The sequence below is a fragment of the Apteryx mantelli genome, chromosome 5 (genome assembly GCF_036417845.1).
Source record: "Apteryx mantelli isolate bAptMan1 chromosome 5, bAptMan1.hap1, whole genome shotgun sequence".
Classification (NCBI taxonomy): domain Eukaryota; kingdom Metazoa; phylum Chordata; class Aves; order Apterygiformes; family Apterygidae; genus Apteryx; species Apteryx mantelli.
The window spans coordinates 37,267,567-37,293,602 of record NC_089982.1 but is presented as its reverse complement, the minus strand read 5'-3'; the positions used below and the strand labels follow the sequence as shown (position 1 = coordinate 37,293,602).

Below are 26,036 nucleotides of genomic sequence, written 5' to 3'. Positions count from 1 at the left end.
TTGAGTTTGTAGTTGGGCTCATGCACGTTGCAGGGGAGCTCAGGAGTGTCCCAGCCCTTGCCCTGCCTGCTGTTTGCCATCACACCATCCCCTTGCTTGTGCTGGTGTGACTGGTTGGGAGTCGCACTGGGAACAGGATCAGAGACCCCATGCAGATTCAGCTTCTTCCCGCTCCCTTTTTCCTTGCCATGTGTGTTTGTGCGGATTTTGTATGTGCTCTCACTTGTTCATTGATCTGCCTTAGAGCCTGGAGGAGGAGGAGGAGGAGGAGGAGGAGGAGGTGGGAAGGAGGCGGGGGCGCCATGTAGCAGAATTATTGCTGCGACTATAGGAGAATCAAATCTGGTTGGGTTATGTTAATTATTTGGAGGGCTTGAGAGAAAAGGTGGCCATTAATTGTGGGGCAGGGGAAGATGTGGGCAACCTTATCCCTTCTCTTTTCACAAGATGGGAAAAGAGGCCAGAAATTGTTGCCTGTGGAACAGAGAGGGGTTAGCTCTGGTGTGGGCAAAATCACAGTCTGCCATAACAACAGCATCGCTTTTAAATTACTGGGGGTTAGTGGGTAGTAAAGTGATGGAATCTGCAGTTCCCTTTCAGAATTTCATGACAAAATTAAAAAAAAAATTCTAAATTCACTCCCATTTCCTTCTTTTTAAAAGGCTTAAGTAATACGTAACAATAGTTGTATGTTAAATGTGAATCGAACTCTCTTGGGGGTAGAAAAAGCAGTGCTTTGCCAGAAGAGAGGAAGGATGTCGATGGTGACATGTTAATAGAAAGTAGAAAAAAGAAAAAACTATCTGATAACAACTTGTTTTGCCTGTGAGATCATAAATTTTGTAACAGAACTATGTTATTCTGGGTTCTCAATTATACAGACAGTTGCATATTTGACCTGCCTTGCTCTTGATATATCGATACTTCAACTTCACCAGGTTGGTTTCATGAAGGATTTTGTGTGCGTGTGTGCACATGTGTGCCCTTTGATTTTAAAATCTTTTCTGTACCTTTTAGTCCCTCATGTTGTATGGAAAACTTTAACTTTTGTGTGTATGATGACTCCTGTGATTTCTAGCCAAAAATACCTGCTCATATCTGAAAAGTGTGCATCATATTCTGAGGCAAATTGCAATGGTTGGAAGCGATCTTGCCAGTTGGAGAAAGGACTTCCCTGTTCCATTTGATTCTTACTGATACTTGAGTATGCATCATTTATAGATTTCCTGCTTTCCTACTGTAAAGCTAAAGCCAATCTTGAATTTTGGGTATATAAAGTATTTGCTATTCCAAAACATTTCTGATTCATGTTGCCAAACTTTATTCTCCTTTCTGTCTGGTACTAAATATAATTAAAATACATATTCTTTTATTAAAACCCTAAATATTGTTGTTATTTACAGCAATTAAAGAAGGAGAAAGAGACTAAAAAATGAACATCCAAAAGGAGTAGACCTTAGTTATAAGGAAGAAAAAAAGGAATATGAGGTGCATTTGGGGAAAAACATACAACTAAAAGTGTTTTTTAAAGATAAGGCTGTATTATGATGGGACATTTGGGAGGAAAATAAGACTCCTTTTCTGCTGAGAATGCACAGTGGAACATGACTGATAGCAATGTTTTCTAATGCGGTTTTGCTAGCTGTGTGGAGCGCGGCCAAGCCACTTTTGAACTGTTGCTGAAACCAGACAAACAGGCATTGTTTGTCCTAGACCAGCCAAGCTGTTTCAGAGGACAGCTCAGTGAGAGCAACGCTCAGTTCTGGTCTCCAGCAGGTTTCAGAACGGCTGTAGAGGGAGGACGTTTTCATCCATGTTCACTGTGGCTCTTACTGTCTCTTTTTTCCTCTCCTCCAATTCCCCTATTCTTCACCCCGCTGGTGGACCCGCAGTCATCAGCCATTGCTTGTGGAGCCAGCCAGGGCTGGCAGATAAACTGCCAGAGCTTGTGTGCTGCCTGCCGGCTTCGGGCGTAGTGAGACTAGGGTTAAAGTGCTAGTGCCCTCTCTCTGCTAACATCCCTGCTGAAAGGCTGTGGTGGAGAGTTTCTGCAAAAGGCTTGATTAGTATGTCTTCCTGTTGTATTAAAGTTTCTGTATTAATTTGAACCAGATATAGTCTGTTTATTTTTAGTCTTTAAAAAGATTATTCGGCACTTTCGAAGACTTCTCACCAACAAGTATGCTCTATCTGTTGTGCTTTAAAAAAAAAAAAAAAAAAAGTCCTTTTCTGAAGTAGTTTTCGTTTGGTTTTTTGAACTCTTCTGTAGCTTTGTATGTGTGGCAGGTTATTAATATCATGCTCACGCTTTTTGACAGTGATAATCTCAAGTTACTTTTGGTTTTTACCTGCAAAAACGGTAAGGACTGCTATATCTGCACTAAATAAGACCTTCAGAAGAGCAGCATCAGAAACCTTAGTCTTACCAAGAAAACAGATGATTTGGCAAAAGGAAACACTTTTCTGCCCTTGTGTATCAACAAATTTTTGGTCATGTTGTCCTGCTGCCTAGCCCCACCCACCAAGTTATTACTGGAAAATGTAGCCTCAGCTGAAAGTGAAGATAAGTTGTTAAGTAATTGTTAAAAATATTTAGCAAAGGAGGTGTAAGGTTTTGCTGGACTGTGTAAGTTTTGTTAATTTACAAGAATGTTAAGTTATTAGATGCTAAATAATCTGAGAATATACACATGCACAAGGGCTCTTCTCCCAGTCTTCCATTCAAATGAGGCAGAATGTGAAGTTCGACACACAAGTGAGAGAACAAGGCGTTATTAAAGTTAGCTTTCTATCTTTGCAAAGCTGGAAGGAAGGCTGTATCCTGGTTTTCATTAGAAGGGATTGAGTATGGTTGTATACTCCAGGAGTTTTGCACACATTCTGTAAGATAACCTTGGGGAAAAATGAACTTGGCAAGCACTGTACAGTGTGTAGGGAATCTCTGCATGATGTTATTTAGCTGTTTTCTCTTTGAGACATTAACCACATTGTAATCTTTTTTTTTTCTCTCTCTTTAAGCCAAGGACCCTTGTCATCCATAAGAGCAGCAATCAAGAGATGTAAGTCTATTTTTTTCCTCTGCTTCTTGAGAATCGTAATGTTGTAAGATTGTTCCATCTTCATTTTTTAGATGAACTGGTTAACTTTATATGTGTAAAGATAGTAGCTGACAGGCTTTTTTGGGACTGTAACTCTTTTTTGTTTGCTTTCCTTCATCTTTGTTTTTTTGTTTTTGTTTGTTTTGTTTTTGTTTTGCTGATGGGCTGTTCCTTCCTGCCAGTTACTAACATTTTCTTACTTGTGCACTAGTACTGAAGTGAACGTCTCTGGCCCTGGGTTGCACATACCCAATTTTATTTCACTTGGTAAAACAGAAGTTTGTTCCATTTCAGAAGAAATCTCCAGCAACTGTGTATTGGCTCTACTGGGGACAGAATTAGATTCATACACTGGACTCATTTTGGAAAAAAAATTTTTTTTTATAAATCTTGAATGAAAGACCAATCCCTTCCCCGATTTCGTTGTTTATCGCCTCTTTCTCTCTCCCTAATCATGATATTTCCAGGCAGAGAATTTCTTCATCTGCATCCTCCAAAGTATGCTCTTCCTTTATTCCCCTTTTCATTTTTATTTCATTTCTGTCCATGTTTTCAATTTCATACTAATAAAACAACTCTGAGGATTTTGCTATGGGGAAAAAGACATTAGTGTATGCACAGCTGATCTGTTTTTCCTGGATCTGGGGCTTATTCGCATGGATTGGGTTGGAGGTAGTCAAAGGGGATCATGAAAGCTTTATTCAGAGCAAGTCTACATGATGCTGTAGTTAAAATGCAGTACTTTATCTGTGCTATTGTTACCATACATGGGAAACTGGAAAACAGCACCAGATCACAGAAGGCCTTTTACGGTGCAGTCAGGAACTGATTCTAGACTGCCTATGCCCCAGTCCCTGGTCTAACTGTGAAACCATCTAAAAGATCATTAAACAATTGATATGTATGTTTTTGAAGATATAGTAACAAGTGATACCTTGTTTTGAGGCACAATCAGATAAAAAATGTATCTAGTCAAGAAGCTCTGGTTCATGGATGTTATATTATATGTAATAATATTAGTATATGAATAACTATGATAAAATATAAATACCGTGTGAATTATTCAGATGATAAGCTGGAAAAAAACCTCCCTGCATATACTGAGACAGAGTACATGAGACCATAGTTCTATATATATACCAGTAACCATACCTATGGAGAGATCTAAATTAAAAGTGGACCCTGAAAAATTCCTAACTCTCCTTGCCATTAATCTGAAGAAAGTATGGTATTTTCTGGAAAAATATATTTCCTTAATAGAGTTAAAAATCTATTTTTATTTCTTAATTGCAGCTTCTGTGAGCTATTTAACTCTGATTTTCAAGACACATGATAGGTGTCTGCAGGGTTTCAACTTTCCAACCTGTGGACAATGCTTAAAATTACTTAGTACTGTTAGGTCTCTCCCTCTCTTGTGACCGAAGAGGAAGATAGACTGTTTTCCTTTCTGCCACCCTGACTACAACTCTGGATAGAAAGGTGGTGTCATCTAGTTTCAATTGTTTGACAGCTCAGCAGAATTCCTCTTCCTGAGACAAAAAAAAGTAATAAAAAAAAAAGTACGTAATGAAGTAAGACTGAAGATGTCACATTAAAAATAACCCTTTCCCTCATTTCCTTCTTCTCTGTCCAGGCCAGTGTAATTGCTCTAATAGCTTGCATTAAGAGAAGACTGTATCTATCGCGTACTGGCATGAGGCCTCCACCCTGATGGCTGCTTCTGAACAGTAGTACAGTATGTACCACAGAGAAAATTTTCAGAAAATGCATTGTGTGTATAAGAAACTAAACTGTGCAGTATAAGATCTCACCAAGACATACTGCCTAGAGAAAAGTGAGCCCAAGATGTCTGAAGAAAACAAGCATGTGAAAATGAGATGTGCTTGCGAGTCATTTTCTAGTCTAAATTCTTCAAAAGGTACCCCTGAATTTTTAAGGAAGGTGGCAGCAGGGAACACACCACTAAATCCAGCTCCCACTGAAATCAGTGGAACTATTTCCACTGCCTTAAGAGACAGCATCATGCACATTGATGCCAAAGGAAGGAAAAAGAGGCAAGCCAAATGCTGCAATGGTGAGCCAAGGGGGAATGGTGTTTGCACTGTTTTCCACTGTTAGGTGGCATTAAGGAGCAAGGCTGCAGAAGCAAATCTGCTACCATAAAACGCTGGAAGAGACTGCAAGTTTGTTCCATTCTCCTTCTGTCCTAAGCAAATATGTGGCTGAAGGATGTGTAAGAGCTTGTTCTGGAGACCACAGTAGATGCTCTGAGGCTGTGGCTTTCCATTTGGCAGTTTTGCAGCCTTTTTTGGCTGTGGGTTTTGTTTGTTTTTCTTTTTTGTTTTGTTTTGCTTGGGGGTTTCCTGGGTTCTTTTGGCTCCCACTTTTTCCCCAGCTGGATCAGTTGGGTGACCTCATTTTCTCCCCATCTGCACAAACACTGGGACTGGCATAATGCAGGGAGGGGTGCAGAGGCAGCACCACGCGGCCTGAGGAAAGGCGAGGCAAGGAGTCAACTGTCTTCATTAATCATTGCTGTCTAATTTGTGCGAAATGGCAGGCTTGTTCTTAGGGTGTAGTTGTGCAGACTTTATAATAATAATAATAATAGTGAGAGACAGGAAATGGAGACTGCTGTTGAGAGTGCGTGTTCCCTCTCTTGTGCTGCTGGTGGTCCGAACCCAAGGGAAGCAGGTTCAGGGACCCTTCAGGTTCAATGGCCAAAAACTAACCTTACAGGAAGTGGTTAGTTTTATATGTGTTTAACACTCTGAACTAGTTGGCTGTGGGGTCAGGTGAGTGCTAATGTTGGTTCTAGAAAGGGGACAAAAGACAGTGATTGGAAGGAGGATTGGGTGGCACAATCTCTTTTATCTACATCCAAGCATTAATTAAATCAGCCTAGCTATAATGTTGGGCAACCCTCCTAGTTCCCTGAGATGCCTGGAAGCAGAACTAAGAGAAAAGGAGCAAGACCTCCCCCTTGTGCCAAGAAATAGTTCAGGAGAAGAGCTTCAGCTCTTCTTGTTCCAGAGTTCTGTGAAAATTTCCAATTTGTTCGAAACTCCACTTCTACCACTTCTACATAAATTGTCCAGTCAGATCTTGGCTGATTTTTTTTGTTCGTTTATTTTTGGTTTTGGCTTGAGGGGTACCATATCAATGTAGCTTTTCCTGAAGAAGGTGTCTCTGTAGACATATGACACGTTCAGTATTGCAAAGCCAGCAAGCATGGCCTCTTAGCTGGACCCTTTCTATCAGCTCTTCTTTGTAGGTAAGGGAAGGAGCAGAAATAATGTTTTATTCTTTTTGTTTGCCTGCTCTAGAGGCTTTCTCTTAGGTACTATAATGACTAATCTTTATTCCAAAGCAGATAAACAGTGAGAAGAATAACTTCTCAGTCTAATATTCTCCATATTTTATAGGACTGATGGTAGAAATATCGAGCCCAGTGTTGAAAAAGCATTGAAGAAGCTGTATTTTTAAATATGAGCACATATCCTTGTTGCAGAAAGTAATATTATTACTTTAAAACCTATTGATAATATTTAATATAAATTAACTGAAGTAGTTAATTGCAGGACCATGTTTATTTACAGCTGCTGGGAGAGATTATGATAAAATCATCAGGAAAATTTGAAGCTTGATTTCCTATGTGATTTGGGCTATTTGAGGTTAAGATTCCAATCTCTGATGGTAAAAGAAGCTTGCTTTTAAAACAGTGAGTCTACAGTGACAAAACTATTCAGTATTTCATATGGGTTTGCTAATGGGTATATAAAAATGATTATGCAGTGTTTATATTGTGGAAGCACTCAGTGCTCACAGCAGGATGGTATCTCTGAGCAGGTTCCTGAACAAACTTCATAGTTGCCTTTGTATTGCCTAAAAAGCTTGCCTAAAAGACTACAAATTTCAGCCCAGCTCTCTTCAAAAGACTCTAAAATGCATGTCAGACTGCTGTTGCCACCAACTCTTTTATATCACAGTAACTTACAAGTCTGTGGTATAATAGCTACCTATGCTAGCATATTGACCTCTTAGCTTAAAATGCCTCCTGCCCCATAGTCTGTGTGTGTTTCAAATGTAAAGGAAAATATTAACTACCCTTGCAAAAATACTGCCCAGAGGGGAAGTAGGAGAAGAAAAACATTGCAAAACTTAAGTATATAGCACAAATGGAGTACCCTTTGCCACTACACATCCAAAAACAAATGGATAAAACTCAGTAAGTAGGACTTGTAAGAAAGATAGGTCACTGATTTGTTCTTTATTTACAGTATTATCATTAATCCTTTACTTAGGATTGCAGATGAGGTATTAAACACTACTGTGCTAGATTAAACACATTTGGATGCTTCCTTGACACTAATGGAAGTAAGTATTTCTAGTGAAAATATTATGGGTTGATTTGACTTTTTTTTTTTTCTTCCCTGAGACCAACAAAGTTACAAGGAGGAAAAGCGTGAGTTTTATGGGTTGGATTTTTCCTCTCCTATCCCTGCTTTAACTACTTTGCTTACCTTTCACTTAAATACCTCTAAATACATGCTCCTGGAAATCCCAACACTTCTCACGCTGAGAATTTCTTTGTGTGGAAGTTGAGGAGCCAACTATCTTAGCTATCAATATGTAACTCAGGGTTGAAATACTTTTTCATTGACCTGATTGAGCAACTTTTAAAATCTTAAAGGTGTCATAATTTGAAATCTGGGAGTAAAATTTGAAATCTGGGGGTAAAATTTTTCCGGAGAAACCGTAAAGGGAATGAAGAATAGACTTACAACATCAAAAGACCATAACAAGGCCAGAAAAATGGCCGAGCTTTTTTGTTTGTTTTTGAATCAGGTGTGTGTTGTATTTTTAAAATTCATGTCATCTCTCATACACTTTTTAATTCAAATCCATTTCTTTGAAATGGTAAAGAAATGAAAGCTGTTCAAGCCAGGAGGCAAGGGTTATTTAGACAATTCGTATTTTGTTTTCCCTAGCATTTGTTGAACTCCAAGGAATATTTGAGAGCAGGAGATGAAAGAGCTTTCACCTCTGCTCCTTCTGTGGAGACTTAAGAGCTTCCAAAACAAAAGATGCACTAAAAGCATGAATGGCCACACTTGAGGTTCCTAAGGTTGTAACAAAAATGCAAAAGCAAAAAGAAAGGAGGGGTTGATGGAGGGAAGGAGTGAAGAATTTAGTCAAGTTCCTTAAGAAATTAATGTTTGTATTAAATATTTATATACGTGCAAGTAGCTTAATTCCATAAATGTCTGTAAGATTTTTTTCTTCAAGCAATAGGTGCCGTGTCAAAATGTATATGATGGCTTAGGAGTTAACCCTTTTGAAGAGACAGATTTGATATTTTGTATCTACTAGTAAAATTATTTTTATAGAAATATTCTAAGTGATGTTAATTTCAAGTGAGTTTACCTCCTTACTTGAGATTTGGAGTTTGATGGATTACCCTAGATCCGTGCACCCCACTGTAGTTTTCTGCCCCTGTCCAGGAGGGAGAAAGGTCTTCTAGACATTTGTTTGTCTGTTTGTTTATTTGTATTAATAACTTAAATAAATAGAAGTACTTTCAGAGTCCCGCAGGTCAAAATAGCGCGTAGAATTTATCTAGCAATGAAGACGAAATGAAAGAAGTTGACAGGTTTATCAGTTCAGTTGTACATCCCTCATTAATTGGTTTTCATTTCTAATGCCCTTATCATTGTAATTTGGATGTACCCCAAGCAGTTGTATTGAATACTTTTACCAAATTAACACTTTCTTCCATCCTCTTGCAAAAGTAAACTTGAAGAGGTTGGTTTTCTTCCCCCTTCCCCCAAATGAGTGGGTAATATCAATGCTTGTGTTAAGGTGTGTGGAAAAGAAAGTGAAGCTGAGGTATCATTTAGGTAGGAGTATATATATATTTTTTTAAGTCAAATGATTTTTATGGAGCTGGGTTAGGAGTCATGTGATTATGCCAGAAACTCGGAGACGTTTCTGGCATACCTGCTGCCTCCTAGGTGGATCAGCATGTCTGAGCACACTTCTCAGTGAGGTGTGAGTACAAATTGTGGGATCCCAGCCTCACTGGATCTGGGTCAGATCCCTCCTTTTTTCTTCTCTCTCTTTTGGGAAAGGAAAAAGCTCAGACCCAAACAGAGCATGATTTTAGACTAAATAGAGCATTCAAAGAAGTTTGACTTCCCCTCCCTCATTCCTACAGTAGCACTTCATTGAACCCTACAGTGGACTTTTCCATAATCGGTTGAATTCTTCACTGTTAATTTATTGCAGAGGAGACTTCTAAACTCCCGTTGTTAAAATCAGCATGAATCTAGAAATAAAATCTGCTTCAATTTTAATTAAGCCACTGTATTGCGAATAGGCATTGCAGTTGTCCGTCTAAGACACTGGCATGTGCACTCTCCTTGTGCGACTAACCCATTTGATCATGGTTTCTGTCACTCTGAAGCCTTTGTTTGTTCTTCTTCTTTTTCACCTCCTCTTCCTCTTCTGTAACCCCTTCTTTTTTTCCTCTAGCACTCATGAATAGTGCACATCAAAAATGCCCCGTGGAAGAGGTATGTCTGACACTGCACTATGTGATTCTTAAATCAAGTATGCTTTGCTGATTTCAGCTCTGATTCTGTGATGGCACAGGAACAGCACAGTTGTCAGCTTTGGCACAATAAGACTCTACCACTTCCTAAATTGCATTTGCTATGCAAAAATTTGTCCCTCCACTAATTTCCTTTTTTTCTTGATCAAAATGAAAAAGTAATGTGGCCATTGAGAAAAATTATTTGAATATAAATATGGCAAAAATAGAAAAATGAAGAGGTCAGGATTTATTTACTTTATGTAACTTAAAACACAGTGGTTTGAAAAAAATATATTGGTGACTCTTAATCCGCAAGTGATTATGTTTTGGTAAATTTCTATCTGAGGATATACGATGTGAGAAAAGAAGAGGTTTTTTTTTTTTTTTTTTTTTTTACATAAGGAGGGTGAAAGAGTTTTTTAAATTTTGGGCCTTAGTGCTTTTATTTCTTTAAAAAATATCATTTTTGTTACCTCCCCAAAAAAGGGATAAAAGAACACATCTCGGAAATGAGCTCTCAAAAGCAAAGCCAGATGTGTTTAGCGCTTTTCCATATTTCATTGATGGACTGTTGTAACTAATGAAAAAAAAACAAGTTCCAACTCTGGGGTCACCACAGCGCACAAGGCAGGAACACATTGCAAGGAAGAAGAAGAAAGGGGATGGGACCATCTCTTTTGGTGGTAACTCAGAATATATGTATAGAATGTATAGAATGACTTAAACTGACTATGAAACTGCACCCTCAACCTTTTAAAAACATCCTCTCATATTTAATACAAATAATTTTTGTTTGAACATGGCCATTCTTAAAATCTAGAATTCATGATCTGATGCTGTATACTCTCAGTTTCATTTATGGTGGATTGGTAAGGGATATGCTATTATCCTCATCTTATTGCTGTGACAGTGTATTTTAACCTTTTAAAAATTTTTATTTTATTTAAATAGCTTCTCGGACCTCTAACCATAGTGAGCAGCAGAGGGATAGAAGGTATGATGCAGCTATTTATATTACAATTATATGTGGTTGAAAAGCTTATTAGATTGTGTCACAGTATTACTTTTTATGTATTACGTTCTCCTCCAGTTTATTTTTTTCCATCTCACTTTCCTTTTTGTTTTTAAAATAAATTAGACTTGGAATAAAACAGAAATATTGTGATTCTTAAGCACAGGGTGGCTTAAGGGTTTGAGGAGTTTTCTGGTCAAGTTTTCTGTGTGTCTTAAAAAGATATTTTAAAAAAAAATTCAGTCAACTAACCATCTACTTTTACTTTCCTGACATCTATTTATGGGATCACTTGGCAATGTAAATAAATACACATTCAGACTTCCTTCCAGTTTCTCGAAGGATATTGAGAAAGTAGGTCACCAACCTGGATAGCTGGTGAACTGAGTCTGTCATAATTTTAGGAGTAAATGAGCTGTATCCCTCTCACTTTTTTAAAACAGTTTTAAAAGTTACATTTCTGCACTGTTTTTCTATTAGCAGACAGAGGCTTCCATAGCAGATGCTTCATCTACTCTCAAAACTCACTTCTCAAAATGTATTTTGTGCCAGATTTGAGAGATCAGTGGTGGTCCCCTCCCCGTGAAGTCTCAGGGTAGACAAGTAGTTTTAACTACCCTGTTGTCTTCACGTTGCAGCAGGCTAAGGGCAAGCTCATGATCAGCTCTCATTATCCCATGAAGACTAAGGCTTGTTCCATCTAATTAAGTTACACTTGTATTTAAGCATGTAAATTATTTCACTGAAGCCAATAAACCTACTTTTTGGCTTAGGCATTTAATTAGGTGCTTTGATTGGAAGCCTAAGTGCTTGATAAAAAGGTCAGGTAAGTTGCTCTGAAATCGTGAAAGGTATCTTTGGTTAAGCCACAAAGGTGTGAAGCCTTCTGATTTCCCATCCTGAGAAAACCATGCGCTTTTATGTTTAAAATAACTAACTAACACATTTTTAAATAGTTATTCCCTTTGCCTTAATCTCCAGGCGTCCTGAAATTACAATAGTTGCTGCTGAACCCCTCCGGCCATCCTCCTGGTTTCCAGGTGTAAGCCCTGTCACTCCCCAGGGATTAGGATTCCCTTCTGCTTCGTCTCATGCTCAGTGGAGAACAAATGATCTTATTCCAGCTGAGGTGAGCACATGTTTACATGAGGTGTGTGTTTGATTTTAAAGGTAAAAAGCACGTTAAGTTAAAGAGAAACAATATTATCTGTGACAGGGCTCTTTTCTTCTGTTAATTACATGTTAATTTAGTATTTTTAAATTATAAGCTTTTTTGTTCACCTTTGAACATATATAAATTTTTATCTTTTTGTTTTGTAGCTTCCACCATCTTATGAGCAGGTGATAAAAGAAATCAATCAAGTGCAAGTCAATACAACAAATAACAATAATGCTGCTGCTCCTAGACATACCACTACTTCTGCAACACAAACTGACTTTCCAGAGGAACTAATTAGCCATTTTCCAGGAAGTAATGTAAAAAACAGTCTGCCTGCATGCTGGGAATCTGCACGCTATCCAGGTGAGCTTTTTTGGATTTTCCATTGACGAAAGCCTTACTCTGTCTCGTGAAGATGCTCTTCATTATTGATGTGTGCAGCAATTTACATGAATAACAGTGAAATTTCTGGGAGTAATTACTTCTATACGTTCCTGTAGAGCTCCTCTCTTCTGAAGAACTGCCATATAGGTTAGACATTAATTAAAACTTGTTCTGTAATGAAGATGTAATATATGTGTCTTTATGACTTTACAATAAAAATCCTTGAAGTTTTGCTCAATTCAGTCCGTTTAGCCGTAATGGCGCTTGCTTTGGACCCAGAGGAGCTCAGACCTCCAGTCAGAATAACAGCAGTGTTACACACACTGAAAAGTGTACAAACTCAACTGGGAAAGTCGCTGTACTGTTCTTTGGTTGAGACATTGCTCACATAGCACCCTTGTGCTGTGAGCTAAAAGTAGTTTTGAACTCATAACCTGTAGATTTCATGCATTTCAGCACCCATCAGCTTCTTCCTATAATTGGTATTTTTAATGTATCTTTTTAGAATGAGAATTGCAAAATTTCACAAGCAGCAATATGTTCTGAATGAAAATCATCAGGTTTCCTATTGTAATGGGTGACAAAAATAATGTAAAGTGTGCTGGAATAGATAACAGAAACCATTTTTTTTCTTTTAGCAGGGCAGAGTCCTCTCAAACCTCCTAGGCCTTCTGCATCTCTCCTGAATAGGTCTCCTTCAGAAAATGAGACTCCCTTAATAGTCTTTGAAATTTCTGAAGGTCAGAGGTGCCAAGAAAATCCCAATGCTGTGATATGTCCTGTGCCAAAGCCAAGATCAAAAAGCAATCTTAGACCTGTGGTCAAAAATACTGAAAGTAGAATACCAGACAATGGGGAAGAAGTGAATCAGGCTACCACCAGAAGGCAGCAACCTCCAACTCAGCAGTCATCTCTCTTAGATGATAGCTTACTGGACAATCACTTGGCAATGGACATCATGAGTACAGAAAAAAGCCAAAATAGTGTTGTTTCAAGGATCAAAGCTTTTGAATCCCAAGCAACTAATGATACCTCAGGATCCTCAAAAAAACCAGAAATTGCTCCACGATCATTCACCCCAAGATCTGTAACTGCAAAGAAGCCAGTAGTTGCTCCGAAGCCAGGTGTAAGCAGAGTTTCAGGAGATTGGGATTCATGGACAGAAAGCAGGTCAACACCTTCTTCCAAAGAATTGCAGCCTCAACCTGAAGTAGTTGGGAGCAGTGTTGTAACCAAACCTGAACTGCCAAAAAAACCAAAACCTGGCCTTGTAAAAAGTATTAGTAGCGATTTTGTTGATGCAAGAAGTGGGTCAGCTGCAGAGAACAGTGATGGACAAAAGAAATTTCCTGTTCCTGCTCCGAGGCCACTTGTTCCCAAAAAGTCACGTTATGCAGAAAATCCTGTCCTTTCTTTGGCCTCAGTAAAACCAATTACTGCTGCTCCCCGTCTTTCTGTATCTGCCCAAGAAAAAGCTTTCAAGTCTCTGGGGGAGTCGCTGGCAACCAACTCCTCAGCACCTGCTTTGCAAAGTAAACTAGATGTGGAAGGAGATCTGATCAGTTTTGATGATGATGTTTTGCCCCTAAGTCCAGTTTGTGTAGTTAAAGATAGCAGCAGTTCTGAGGCAGCAGCAGGTAAGAATAAACTTTTTAAAACTGTCACTGTGGTTAGTTTGCAGGTGTATGATACTATGTGAATTATGTCCATCTATTCTGCCTGTCCTGACAGGGTTTATTTGCATATATGAAATTCTTTGCTTGCCATTATGTCAAAATCTCTATGAAATTACTTGGATTTTGAGACTCAGAAGGTTTCTAGACTGTATAAATCTCAGAACTTGCTTGCTGGTTTCATTACATGATAGCTAAAATAGTGATAAAGTTGTGTGCCAGATGTCTCTTCCAGAAAGTGTCACAACTCTCTCTCAGGAGCTTGGGCCATCTTGTCTTTTGCTCTCTAATCCAAATAATTTATTTGAGGGCCCACATTCTATATTGGAGACCTCCTGAATGTAGTGTATGTGTAGATATTTGTTGCATTAGGTCATCTAGAGGAGCAGCAATGTTTATCACATTTGGGGAAAATTGCTGTCAAACATACTGGAATATTCTGTCCTTTTCACAAGTGTCTGTCTATTTTCTCTTCCCTATCCTTGTGCATTGTCTTGTCATGTGGAGTGTGTTTTGTTATACAACTTCAAATTTTTCTGTGAAGTGAAACTAATTATTTCATATGGATAGATTAATTACTACAGCTACATCCCTTTCATAAACCTTAGTTGATTCCAATAAGCACTTGAGGCCATTTTTTTAGAGGTATTTTAGGTAGTTTAAGACACAGATGAGTGTCAGGCTGTCACTGAATTTTACAGCAATGGATTTTTCCCTACTAGTATTCAAGCATGTCCTGATTTAGCCTATTCAGCCCTATTGCAATCCAGAGAGAGTTCTGCTTTAAAGCAAATGGTATGTTGTACGAGATGCGTGTTTAAAAGAAGAACTATGATTTTTAATCTGTTTTTGCCTCTTTTATCATTAAACATTTCAGCTCTCTGAAAAGGGATACATAAATACTATGTAGTTGTCATGGTAAATCTTTATTAGTGGTTGTTAGGAATTGTGATTTCGTTATGGTTTGTGGATTATATCGTTAGATGAAGTTCTGATTTGTTACCGCTTTTATTCTGTATTGGCATAAAAACCTCAAGGCAGATGTAGAAAGTCCCTTACAGTTCTGTACTGTTGAGAGTGGTGTGCATGGACATACGGATCTGAGGGCATTTGTGAAAGCCATGAAATAGGGCTGAAATGAGCATTCTTGTAGCAGCAGAAGGTCCTGCAGGAGAGGTGACCAGCTCAGCACGGGTACGAGTCCATTTCTTCTTGGACCGACAGGTTCCAGGAGCCCTGCAGGAGCTGTGCCAAGCCCAGAAAGAGGGAGGAGTACTGGATGATGAGATGTGTTTCCTGTTTACCTCAAGGAAGCGTATGACTGACAATATCTAGCTGGGGATAGAGTTGCAGTCATCTCTTTTGGAGACTGTAGTTACAGAACAGCCATTGTGCATGTGATGGTTTAGAAGAACGTTAGAAGCACATGAGAAGATGATTGTTTTCCATGTGTTTAGGGTAGAACTTGCAGTTTCAATTATTTTCTTTTGATTAAGGGATGCAACAAACAAAGGGCAAATCTAAGTGCTCTAAGTAGCAGGCAAGAAAAGAAAATTCTTAATTTTGGGAACATATAAAAAAGGAAAATGATGTTTTGGCTTTTTACCCTAAAAAACTGCCTCTCTCCAGCCTGGAAAAATTAAATAACATTAATTCCTCTTTAAAATGAGAAGTTCTGTGATCCCAAAGAAAATCACCTGAGAAACCAGCTCTTGTGATGAAATGGTAAGAATGGCACTTACTTCACCATTCTGATATCCTAGGTGATATTCTTGACTTATTTAAGAAGAAAATACCATTCTTATGGTTAACAGAAGAATTATTCAGCTAATAGTTTCCTGACTTCTTCTTTAGTCAACTGTCCATGATTTTACTGGTTTAATAAAAAGGCATCTTTGCTGCCATCTCTTCTTATTTACTAAAGAGAAAAAGGTCTGATAGCATTATTCCTTTAGTAGAGTGTAAAATTAGGGTTCATTCCAGATTTTTGCAGCTGTCTGTGAGCTCAAGACCCCATCCTGTAGCCTTGATGCCAGTGCTATGTCTTGACAAAGCATCCACGAGGAAAACACTGACTTTCTGAAAAACGAGGCAGCATACAGCACTAACACTAGCTATTTCTCGTGTTCCCATAGGAACAGCTCAGGATTTGCGAGATGGATCCACAGCAAAATATTTGGTAAAGGCAGGAGGAGAAGCTATAATCTTGCTCCCAGTTCCCCAGACCTTTGCATTTCTTACGTATTTGTCATTGTCATTACTTAGCAAAATGACAGAACTCTGCTTGTTATGGCAACACTAGGAAATGAAGAAGGCTTTTATGCAGTGGTGTTTGAAACTAAGCACCAACAACTTGTTTGTCAAAAAGCAGTTTTACATCACAGATTACAACGTTCATGAAACTTAATTTTTTCTTCTGAATTGCAGCACAAATGTGTCTGGTGCTTAGACTAACGTGATAGAACTGGACAGACAGATAAATTAACTGCTTCTGTTAAGACCTGATGCAAAAGTAAGGAGGCAAGTTGTTCAGCTGGTGGTGGGAAGGGTGCAGGAGTTGATTTGAGCATATAACTGAAAAGATAAAACAGAAACAAATTCAGGGTCACCACAGCAATTTGACGGACAGATAACATCAGCTACCTCCAACAGGAGCCTACCATCACCAGAGGAGTAGAAGATATTTGAACATTATCTACTTAGCCAAAATCAAGCATGTTAACTACAAACCAGTTTGTAGTTTCACCGGTTTAACTATCAGTATTTGACCAGTAGTTTAACTACTGTAGCTAGCTGGATGATTTTCTTCCAGATTTCCCTCGGGCAGTCCCATAATCCCCTCTCCGTTGGCAGAGTTGTGGTAGCTGTGGCTTTCATCAGTGTTTGATAGCATCTCCAAGAGCACCACTGTTTGTAGAGTGAGCTTGCTCTTACCCAAACATTAAAGATTTTATCTTTTCCAGCCTATTCAGGAAGGGATAATCATCCTTGTGGTGCAAATAGAGACTCTGGGTACCAAGAATACTTTCAAAGCTTTCAGCATCCACTGTGCCAGTTGAAGTCCACCAGAGCATGAGAGGCTCAACAGCTCGGAGACTCAGAAGTAAATTGTGGCAGAGCCTCGTATCCAATTCGTGTCTCTGATGCTGGCACAAGGGAAACACCAGAAAAGAGAAGTTGGGAATGACAAGTCTGTAGGACACCTCCTTTCATCAGTAGCCAAAATTGATGCCAGTTTTAAATAACCGTATAATTTTGGACTCAAAGGCTGGAGATAATGTTCAAAGGCATTTGCATCCTAATGAAATTACTCACGTTCAAGTCAGTCATTTAGAATGTGAATGCATCTGCTTGGGACTGTAAATCTTGATGTGTTAATGCTTTGATGATGGTTGTGATATTTTGGATTGTCAGGGGTATTTTTAGATTTCTTTTATAGCTGATAAATGGGGATTTGTGCAGTCCCTGGGATATTCTTTAAGGTTAAAAGTTTCAGTGATCTGTGAGGTGGGCTCTTTTCTCACTAATCTGTTTTTACAAAGGCTCAGAAATGAAATCCTAGTGCAAGTTGAAGTGAGTAGAAGTTCCATGGCTTCAGTAGGTCCAGGATTTTACTGCACTTATATATACTGTATATAGTATATAATATATGTACTGTGTAGTATATATACAGTATACTGTATATATAGTATGCTGTACAGTGTGTGTATATATATATATATATATATACACACTATAGCTTACATTGATTGCTATGTAAAGAGTGTAGTGTGCCTGCTTGCTAAGTGTTCTGATACGTTTCAGACAAGGAAAATAAGGTAACAATGCATTAAAAGCTTATATTTAAACTAAAATGTGGAGGTGATTTTGCTAGAATATTTCCATTCTCTTCCTGTGCGGAGAGTTATTCTTTTTTTTTTTCTCTCTCGCTCTTTTTTTTTTCTTTCGCTCTCTTTCTCAGATGTCATATAATTCACTGATTGCTCTATTCCTGATACACCAGAACTCAATTTAAACCAAATGCTCTGAAAAGTAATTCAGAGATAGTGTCTTGCCTTACCAGCAGGAGACAGCTTTCTCTTTCATTATCTTCGTCCTATTAGTGTATTTCAGTTCTAATAGTAATACAGTTGCTGCATTTCTTAAGTGGTTTGCTGCTTTCCTCACAGTATGAAGGTTCAGTTTGGCCTGTATGGGGAAAAAACAACCAAATCAGTGACTGCTATCCATCTATACATGTTGTTTCTTCTTGTGGCATGAATGATGGTGTCTCTGTGACATTGTAGCCAATTCAGACCTGCTGCTTCAATAGCTCCAAATTTGTCTGCCATGGGGACATTGCCCAGCTGCTTGCTTTTCATTGCTTCTGAGGCAGGGGGGAAAGACCTAGGATATTTCTAAGTGGTAGATTAGTCCAGACTTATCTTAAAAATAATGTAGCTTTTCTTATGGTTCTGCTATGTTACTTCCAATGAGTCTTCTTGTGGTTATTTTAAAAAGTTACCTCTCTTCTTTTTGCCTTACTGCCAAAAGTATCCCCAGAGCAGAGTGACATTGCCTCATCCATTTTAATCCACTATTTGGTTTAAACCACTGATAAAAACAGGCCTGTCTTAAGATATTGTACTGTGGACTGGAGTTGATGTATGGGTGTGTGCTGTGTCCTGTTGGTTTTGCTAAAAGATTGGTGATCTCCAACAGCAGTGGTAGTAAGCATCCGTCATCTCTTCAAACCCTACAGATATTTGCTTAGTGAGCAGCTGGAGCCTGCAGGAAGCTTGGAAGTGACTCCACTGTTACCAGAGGAGGTGACCTTAGATCTGAGTTCAGCAAACATACGTTTTTTTAAATTATAGTCACGTAATCAAAGTCAAAAATTTCAACTGTTGATGCCAAAAGCACCCAAGGACTAGTCATTATCACCTCTGGTAGTATGGGCAAGGTAGTAGTAGACTCAACTGTTGTGCTTTAAGAGACACAGATAGTAGATGTGAGCATTCCTGCAGTTTCTGAGACAGAAGTGACAAAAGCCATCTGACAGTCAAAGCTCAGAGCAGGTCCATTTATAGCTATCTCTTTGTATATTGTATAGTGCTGTAGTTCTACACTCCCAAAATGCTTCTATTGCTATTAAGTGTTATGGTATGCCAAGAGATTTTGCTGGTCTAGTAGTAAATTTGATTTGTGTCTGTTTTCTAATACCTTAGATGAAATATTTCATCACTCTGAGAACATCTTGTTTTTTCAACCAGTACCCTTATGTTGGATCTTCTGTTGCATCTCAGCAAATTTTATTGATACCTTCCAGAGAACATCAAACCCTACATAAGATCTGTGACTTTATGCACTTCCGTCATGCTGATTGCTAGGCTCCTTCTGCAAGCTCTGCAGGTATCCTGTAAACATCATTTGTTCTTTGGACCAGACTCATTCTTCAAAAAAAATGATAGCTGGCCTTGAGTTGCCTTTTTTGTTGTGATCCATCAGATGTCAGCAGTGAACAAGGAGCAGTGTCTAAAACCTATGCAAGTAGTTCATTACATTTTCTCTTCTCCAAGTAGCAAGGACTGTTGCCAGATGAATTCTCCCTGTCCTTAAGTCTTTGCACAACTCTTTTTTAATCTGGTTAATGTGTGAGAAGTCTGAAATTTCTGTTTAGACATCTGGACACAATGTTTCTGGGAGGAAAGATAAGGCTTATGATAAAATTTATTGAAATCACTGTGTGCTTGCTCCCCTGTGCTGTGTGCTTGTTGTACAACAACATAAGCAGGTGAACAGGCAAAATTAATACTGTCAACCACATTGGAAAAGCTATTTACATGTAAAGGTTGTTACTTACAAGAAGTTTTTACTAGCCCATGCAAATACCTTTGTGACTAGTTGTGCCATATCGGGTAAAGCAAATCTCCTTGGCCTCATGAACTATATATGTTTGGTTGAAGCAGGGCCACACAGTGTGTTCCTGGCCTCTGCCCCAATAACTGGGCTAATAATGAAAAATATCTGTGTGGATGGGGGAGGAAGAAATCCTAGAACATTATGAGAGCACATTTGCTTGTCTTTCCTCCAATTTTAAGTCTGAAATAATTTTTGAAGCCATACTAGCTCTCCTCCTGAATACAGTATCCCCTCCTATTGAGTGACCTGGTCTACTCGCCTACTGTTAAGATAATGCTGAGAAGCCCTTTTTTTTTTTTTTTTTTTTTTTTAATCTCCCAGTGTATTGAGAAACATGGTCATGGCCTGATCAGGGTGTTTTTCGTGCAGGGAGTTGTAAATTGCATATTTTGAGAAAGGCTGTGTAGTCCATATTATTCTTTCTGTGTCAGAAATACCATTTCTAATAACAGTGAACTGAAAAATTTTCTGATAGAAAAACACTGGGGAAAAACTGAGATAGGGAAAATCACTCAGTTTAGCTAGAATACCTGTGCTAGTACATCCATTCATACTTATAGATAGGTTGAGATTCGTAACGTCTGAATGGTCAGACTTTCAGTTGTAATGTAGTATTTCATGGTAGTTGTTCAGCACTATCCTGTTCCTGGAAACTGGAAACAATGGAAATCTGTCAGATTTCCATTGAGTCACTGGCTGTTTTTCTAGGAGAAGCCTGTTGAAAATATTCCTCAGTGTGTGGGTGAAGTGTGCTTCCACAAAGGCGAGACTGCTTGCTTTAGTAAAGCTGTGTTAATGAGGATTAGACCTACTCTCTTTTCCTAGAAGACCCAGATGACAGTTGTGGTCTGTGTGAAGGGAATGTGTGAGTCTTGCCTTTAATAGCTGATTTAGGGTGTTTTTTTGTTTGCTTGTTTTAATTAAACATTGAGAGTAGACACTGCATACTTCTGTAGTGGCAAGCACTGTAGTGGCAGCATCAACACATTTCATACTGCATTGTTCTTGTATGTCCTGAGAGTGCTTTTTACAGGACTGAACTTCTTCAAAGAGGCTTCTTCCGAGCAGGTAACGTTACTCTGTGTTTCCAACTTTTCCCCATCTGATTTGTTTGGAGATTCCACTTATTACTGCTGAGATATCTGTTACCATCATACTACCCTCTATTTAGAGATGACCAAGAATTGCTTCAGAAAGCTAGCCATCCATCCCGTTCACATGGGTAAAAGCTAATGGCTGGTCGGTAGCCTGCTCATTTCTGATTGCGAGCAAGGATGATAAACGCGAGTGGGTGAGCAAAGCTGTCGCAAGCATGAGATGATATACAGTGTATTTGGATACCTAGCTTTCATTCGTCTTACCTGAGAACAAGCACAGTAAAATGTTATCAAATAAACTTTTGAAACAAAAGCTGTAGAAAGTGAGACTAAGGAAAACGCAGGCAGTAAATATCATTTAAAAAGTTTATTAATAAAAGATTGATAGAAGTCTTCTGATATGTATTATGAAAAATGCCTGGCAAGTTAATTTCCTCGAACTGAGATGCTTTAAATGAGTATATTAACAAATCTGTTTTCACACTTCCATGAATTATGCTCAAACCATGCCAAACTGTCGTTAAACAACATAAAAAATTCATATGCTGTCAGCCCCATTGCGCAAAGCAGCAGAGTCGTTTACTCAGCCAGTTTCTGCTGCAGACTCAACACGGGGGAATGGGATGGCACAAACAAGGTAATGAGGTTGAACTAATTATGAGGTGGCAACAGGATAATTGCACGTCAGATAATGAGTGAAAAAACTAAGGTTCCCAGAATGATTTCTGAGCCTCAGGTGGAGAATGTTAAAAACTGAAATTTAAAAATGACTTCTCTCAGAATTATTGATATGGAGACCTCAGCCACCTGCTGAATGATTGAGAAAACCATAGAAATGATTAACAGCTGACAACTGGTAATTTCGTACAATTTTAAATCTCCTCATTTACAAGAATATAACCCTGTGATTATTTTGGTTGTTTAGAGTAGTCTGTCCCATTTGATCTCGCTATGGATATGCCTTTATAAGGTAGAGGCTTTTGAAAATTATTCCCTTATCATTGATGTAGGACCTTCTCCACCCCTGTGCAGAACGCTAACGCAAGAGGTGCTTTATGGCAAGGCGTTTTCCCTCCTCTCCTGCTGTGTCTAGCAGCCCTGGGCACCTTTGCCGTGCTTACCCTTCACCTCGGGCTTCCTCGGGTGGAGAGTTGCCAGATAACTGCAAGATTGTCACATCTGTAGGAGTGGAAAGCTTGGATTTTCTTCAGTTGCCCTAAAATTATTCTGAACACCAGCCTAACAGTTAAAATCAGATACATCTTTTTTAAAGATAATCGAAATTTTAACAGTGGCTAAAGAGCTGGTAGGTTAAGAGACATAGCTATAAAGAAATAAAAGAAAATTATCTCTGCAGGCTTTTTTCTGTTTCCTGTAACTACCATACTGGCAGAGTGCTTACAGCCCTGTCGTGGTCTGTGTTTTGGAGTCTGCTAGCAAAACCCATGCTCTGATACAGCTTTCACTGAAGAGACACCTGTGTTACCTCTACTGACTAGTGGTAATCCGTAACATAAAAGAGATGTTAGTTTTACCCTTACTGTCTAAAAGGGTGTTGACTGTCTTTGCCTAATTTCTAGATGCGCCAGTGTCTTTGGGCGCAACATGGCAGAGCCATCTTCTGTCCAGACGGTGAGCAGAGCTTACTTTTAGCTATAGTCTTCTATGCCTTTAGCCGTAGACAAATCACTGACTTGTCATGGTGCTTGTCACCTCAAGTATATGCTCAAAGCTTTTTTAGATAGCGGGTGGACAAGAATCAATACCCGTTGATTCACAATTAGCATGTGACATGAAGGTACCCAGGCAGATCTGGGGAGATGGTTGGTGGGTGGACGCCCTGGCTTTGAGTGGGACCGTGACCCAGTCCCCACGGCTACAGGTAATTGATATCCATAACCAGCAGAGCCTGAAGCAAGGGGCTAGTAGGAGCACACCCGCGAGGTGTCTCTGCTGCTGGCACGGCCTCCCGAGCTGGGAGGCTTGGCCGCGGTAGCTGCCGGCCACAGGGAGCTGGGACAGGGGCGGCTCCGGCCACGCACAGAAGCACCCGGGAAGGAAGAGCTGCAGCAGAGGCTGGGGGAGCTGGGACTGCAAGTCACGCAGTCCATTACACTGTGTTTCGGACGCTGTTTATTACCCTGTGTTTTCTCTGTCTGAAGTTTATCTGGTTTTGGTAGAATTGTAGAGCTTGAGTATACTAGTTCTTCGTCCCCCTCTCCAAACAAATCCCAAAGCTTTTTTAAATTAAAAACTCTTAATGGCTCTTAATGAGATTGTTCATAAGTAAATACTGCACTTCTGAATTTTCTGAAATCTAACTTACATTTCCAGACTCAAATTTCAAATGTGTTGATAAACTGCATTATATTGTAGTACCCAAAATTATCTGTAAGAAATCATGACTTCATGCTATGTTCCTTTTTTTTTTTTTTTTTTTTTTTTTTTTTTTAAGCTATTTCTAGGTGTTGAACATAAAGATAGAATTTAACCAGATACCAGGCTTCCAACTTTGTTCAGAAAGTGTGGTAGGAGTTTTGGGAAGGGGTATGTTTTATTAAAAGCCCTGAAGAATTTAAGGAGATGCCCAGCATGCTCTGAGTGATTCTGACACTCCATAAATAACATCTTATTGAGCTCCACATCTGAAAAGGCCACCGGAAGAGATCAAACTCAGTTTTTGGGACTGTGAATATGTGTCATGGAGAATTTACTGGCCAGGGGGCTCCAGTTTTTTATCTTATACATTTATGATGCAGTTAAATGTTGTCATTTTATTGCACTTTTTGATAATGCCGGAGAAAAGGGTAGCATTTAGAGAAAAAGGCAGCATTTGTTAATAATGTAGAACAGGTATAAATGAAGTATTGCTCTTTGACACAAAGGTCTACTTAAGAAAGAACTCGTTGATTTGGATTTTATTTATGCACATGTATTTTTACAGCTGCCTTCTACATGCACATATGTTCCTGTGCCTATTAATAAAGAGACCAGTGCTTAAATTCATTAAGCATAGAAAACATTGCTTCTATCTTACCAATGGAAAATGATGGAATGATTGGACAGGCTTATACAGGAATGAGTGATAACCACACGGGCAGAGCTCAAGCAGGACTCCCAGTCCCCAGTCTTCCCCTTGACAGGAGGTTTATAATCAGCAAAATTACACAGACTCTTCAAGGTGAATTAGTTATTCTACAGCAAAAACATTTTGTAATCAGTCTAATATTTAAATGCTATGTTTTGTTTTCTTTCTGTAGGCATTTTATCTGCTGTGGTGCTGACTTTTTAGCTTTGGCAAGATTTTATTGATTAAAACTTTTTGGCCAATGTGTTCAGTTATGCCTGCATATTAGAGCAACTGCTTTGAGAACATGTTTCGCTAAAGCCATCCTGATTTCAGCTCCCTACTATCAAGCAATGCAGTTGCTCTTGTTCAGTGACTTGGATAATCCCAGAAGGCATCTGGAATATGTTTATGTTAACTCAACTTTGAATGCAGATGCACAGAAAAGAGAGAGCTGACTACTCTCTTTTCATCAGCCTGTCGTTTATTGTCTCTGGAAACTGAGATTTTTGTTGATTACTCCCTTGGAAATGAAATATAAATATCCTTAGTAATGAATGCAATACCTGGTGAGATTTGTGTTTAACAAAGAAATATTTTTTTTTATTATTTTTTTATTTTTATTTATTTTTTTTTTTTTTTGCATTTAGATCCATTTCAGCTCCTCTCCAAAAGTGAGCCTGCGAAGGAACAGACAGTTCAACCAGCTTTAGCCCGGAAACCCACTGTTATCCGAATACCAGCTAAACCTGGGAAATGTAAGTTCTTCTCCTGAATCATCTGTGAAATTTGTATCAGGAAATCCTTTTAACTGGGATTTACTGTTTACAAACTGAATTGCTGATAACTAGCTATAGTAGCTGTCAAAGGCATCCCATGGCACTGTTTGACAAGACAGTTGAGGCAGTCTAAGGACTGGGGGGGAGAAGGGAGTCATGTTCCTCTCCCTGCCTCCCAGCTATTTTGTCGGCACCCTCCCCTGCACTGAGTTTGACGCTCCTTAAATCTTACAGAGCTTGTATGCATCAGAGGGGATACGATGGGGGAGATCTAAGGGCCAGCAGCAGAGAGTGAGGGAGCCCCTTTCAGCAGAAGCGAGCTTGTTTGGTCAGCTCAACTGTGTTGTTGATCTGTACCTTCAGTCAAGCTGACTCATGATCAGACATCAGCTGAGAATGTTTTAATGCTGTTCCCATGCTTCCTGGGAGCAGGGCCTGCACTTGTCAGAGGACCAACATCAGTGTATTAAGCTTTGCTTCAAACACAGTTTAATCAGGATGTAAACATAATTTTCACAGCTTATATTAACAAGGGTCAAGGGAAATGTTGGGTCTGAAATCTGGCTATTTAAGCAATAGTGTTTTGGTAGTAACTGAGGGAGTAAAAAAAGCATGCAAGAACTTGGGTGCAAAACCTTATGTGTTCATTGTAGTGTAAAGGTCCTGGCTATAGCTTTCTGATAGTTATCCCTACTGCCCTCCACCTCCAATTCTTTACAGCTTTAGAAATAACACTGACAGTATCTCACAGACTGGGAATTTATCAGAGAGGCGTGAGAGATCTTTGTATGCTTCAGTAAGTAGTTGCTTACATTTAGCCTTATGTTTTATCCTTGAAGCTTAGGAAGAAATGTCACAGTGTCTTAAAACCCATTTTTCAAACTCATGTTTCACTACACTGAGTAGGTATACAGCCAAATTTGTAGGAACAAGATGCCCTGGTGGTATTGTTCCTAACACTTTCTTTCATTGTTTCCAGAAGATTTCCCTTTCCCCTCCCAGCTCAAATTCTAGGTTTTCTATTCCTTTGTGTATGTGAGAAATGCAGTGGAAATGATTAAAAGTGCAGAGGAGACTGAAGATAAGTCTGTTAGGAAAAGTCTTTCTGTTAATAACTGAGCATAAATAAAAAGCTTTTTCAATTGGAAAAATGTGTTTATGAACCGCTATAAAGAACCTGAGACTCAATTATTCTCCACAAAGGAAATCTTTCCATGTAATTTCCATTTAAAAAACCCCCAAAACATGACCTCACGAATTCATTATTTTTT

The 26,036-nt window shown here is 38.9% G+C and overlaps 1 protein-coding gene across 5 annotated transcripts in view; it reads left to right on the top strand.

The window, feature by feature from the left end:
• Positions 1–26,036, top strand: part of SH3D19 (SH3 domain containing 19) — an 87,225-nt gene that overhangs the window by 40,025 nt on the left and 21,164 nt on the right. For 3 of the 5 annotated variants that reach the window (XM_067297813.1, XM_067297808.1, XM_067297810.1), the window contains exons 3-8: positions 3,019–3,059; positions 10,645–10,687; positions 11,687–11,834; positions 12,026–12,227; positions 12,887–13,885; positions 24,637–24,744. In XM_067297813.1, coding sequence (XP_067153914.1) covers positions 3,019–3,059; positions 10,645–10,687; positions 11,687–11,834; positions 12,026–12,227; positions 12,887–13,885; positions 24,637–24,744 — 1,541 coding nt within the window. Of the gene's footprint in view, positions 1–3,018; positions 3,060–9,632; positions 9,674–10,644; positions 10,688–11,686; positions 11,835–12,025; positions 12,228–12,886; positions 13,886–24,636; positions 24,745–26,036 lie in introns of those variants that run through there. The other 2 variants (XM_067297811.1, XM_067297809.1) reach the window with 2 other exon arrangements.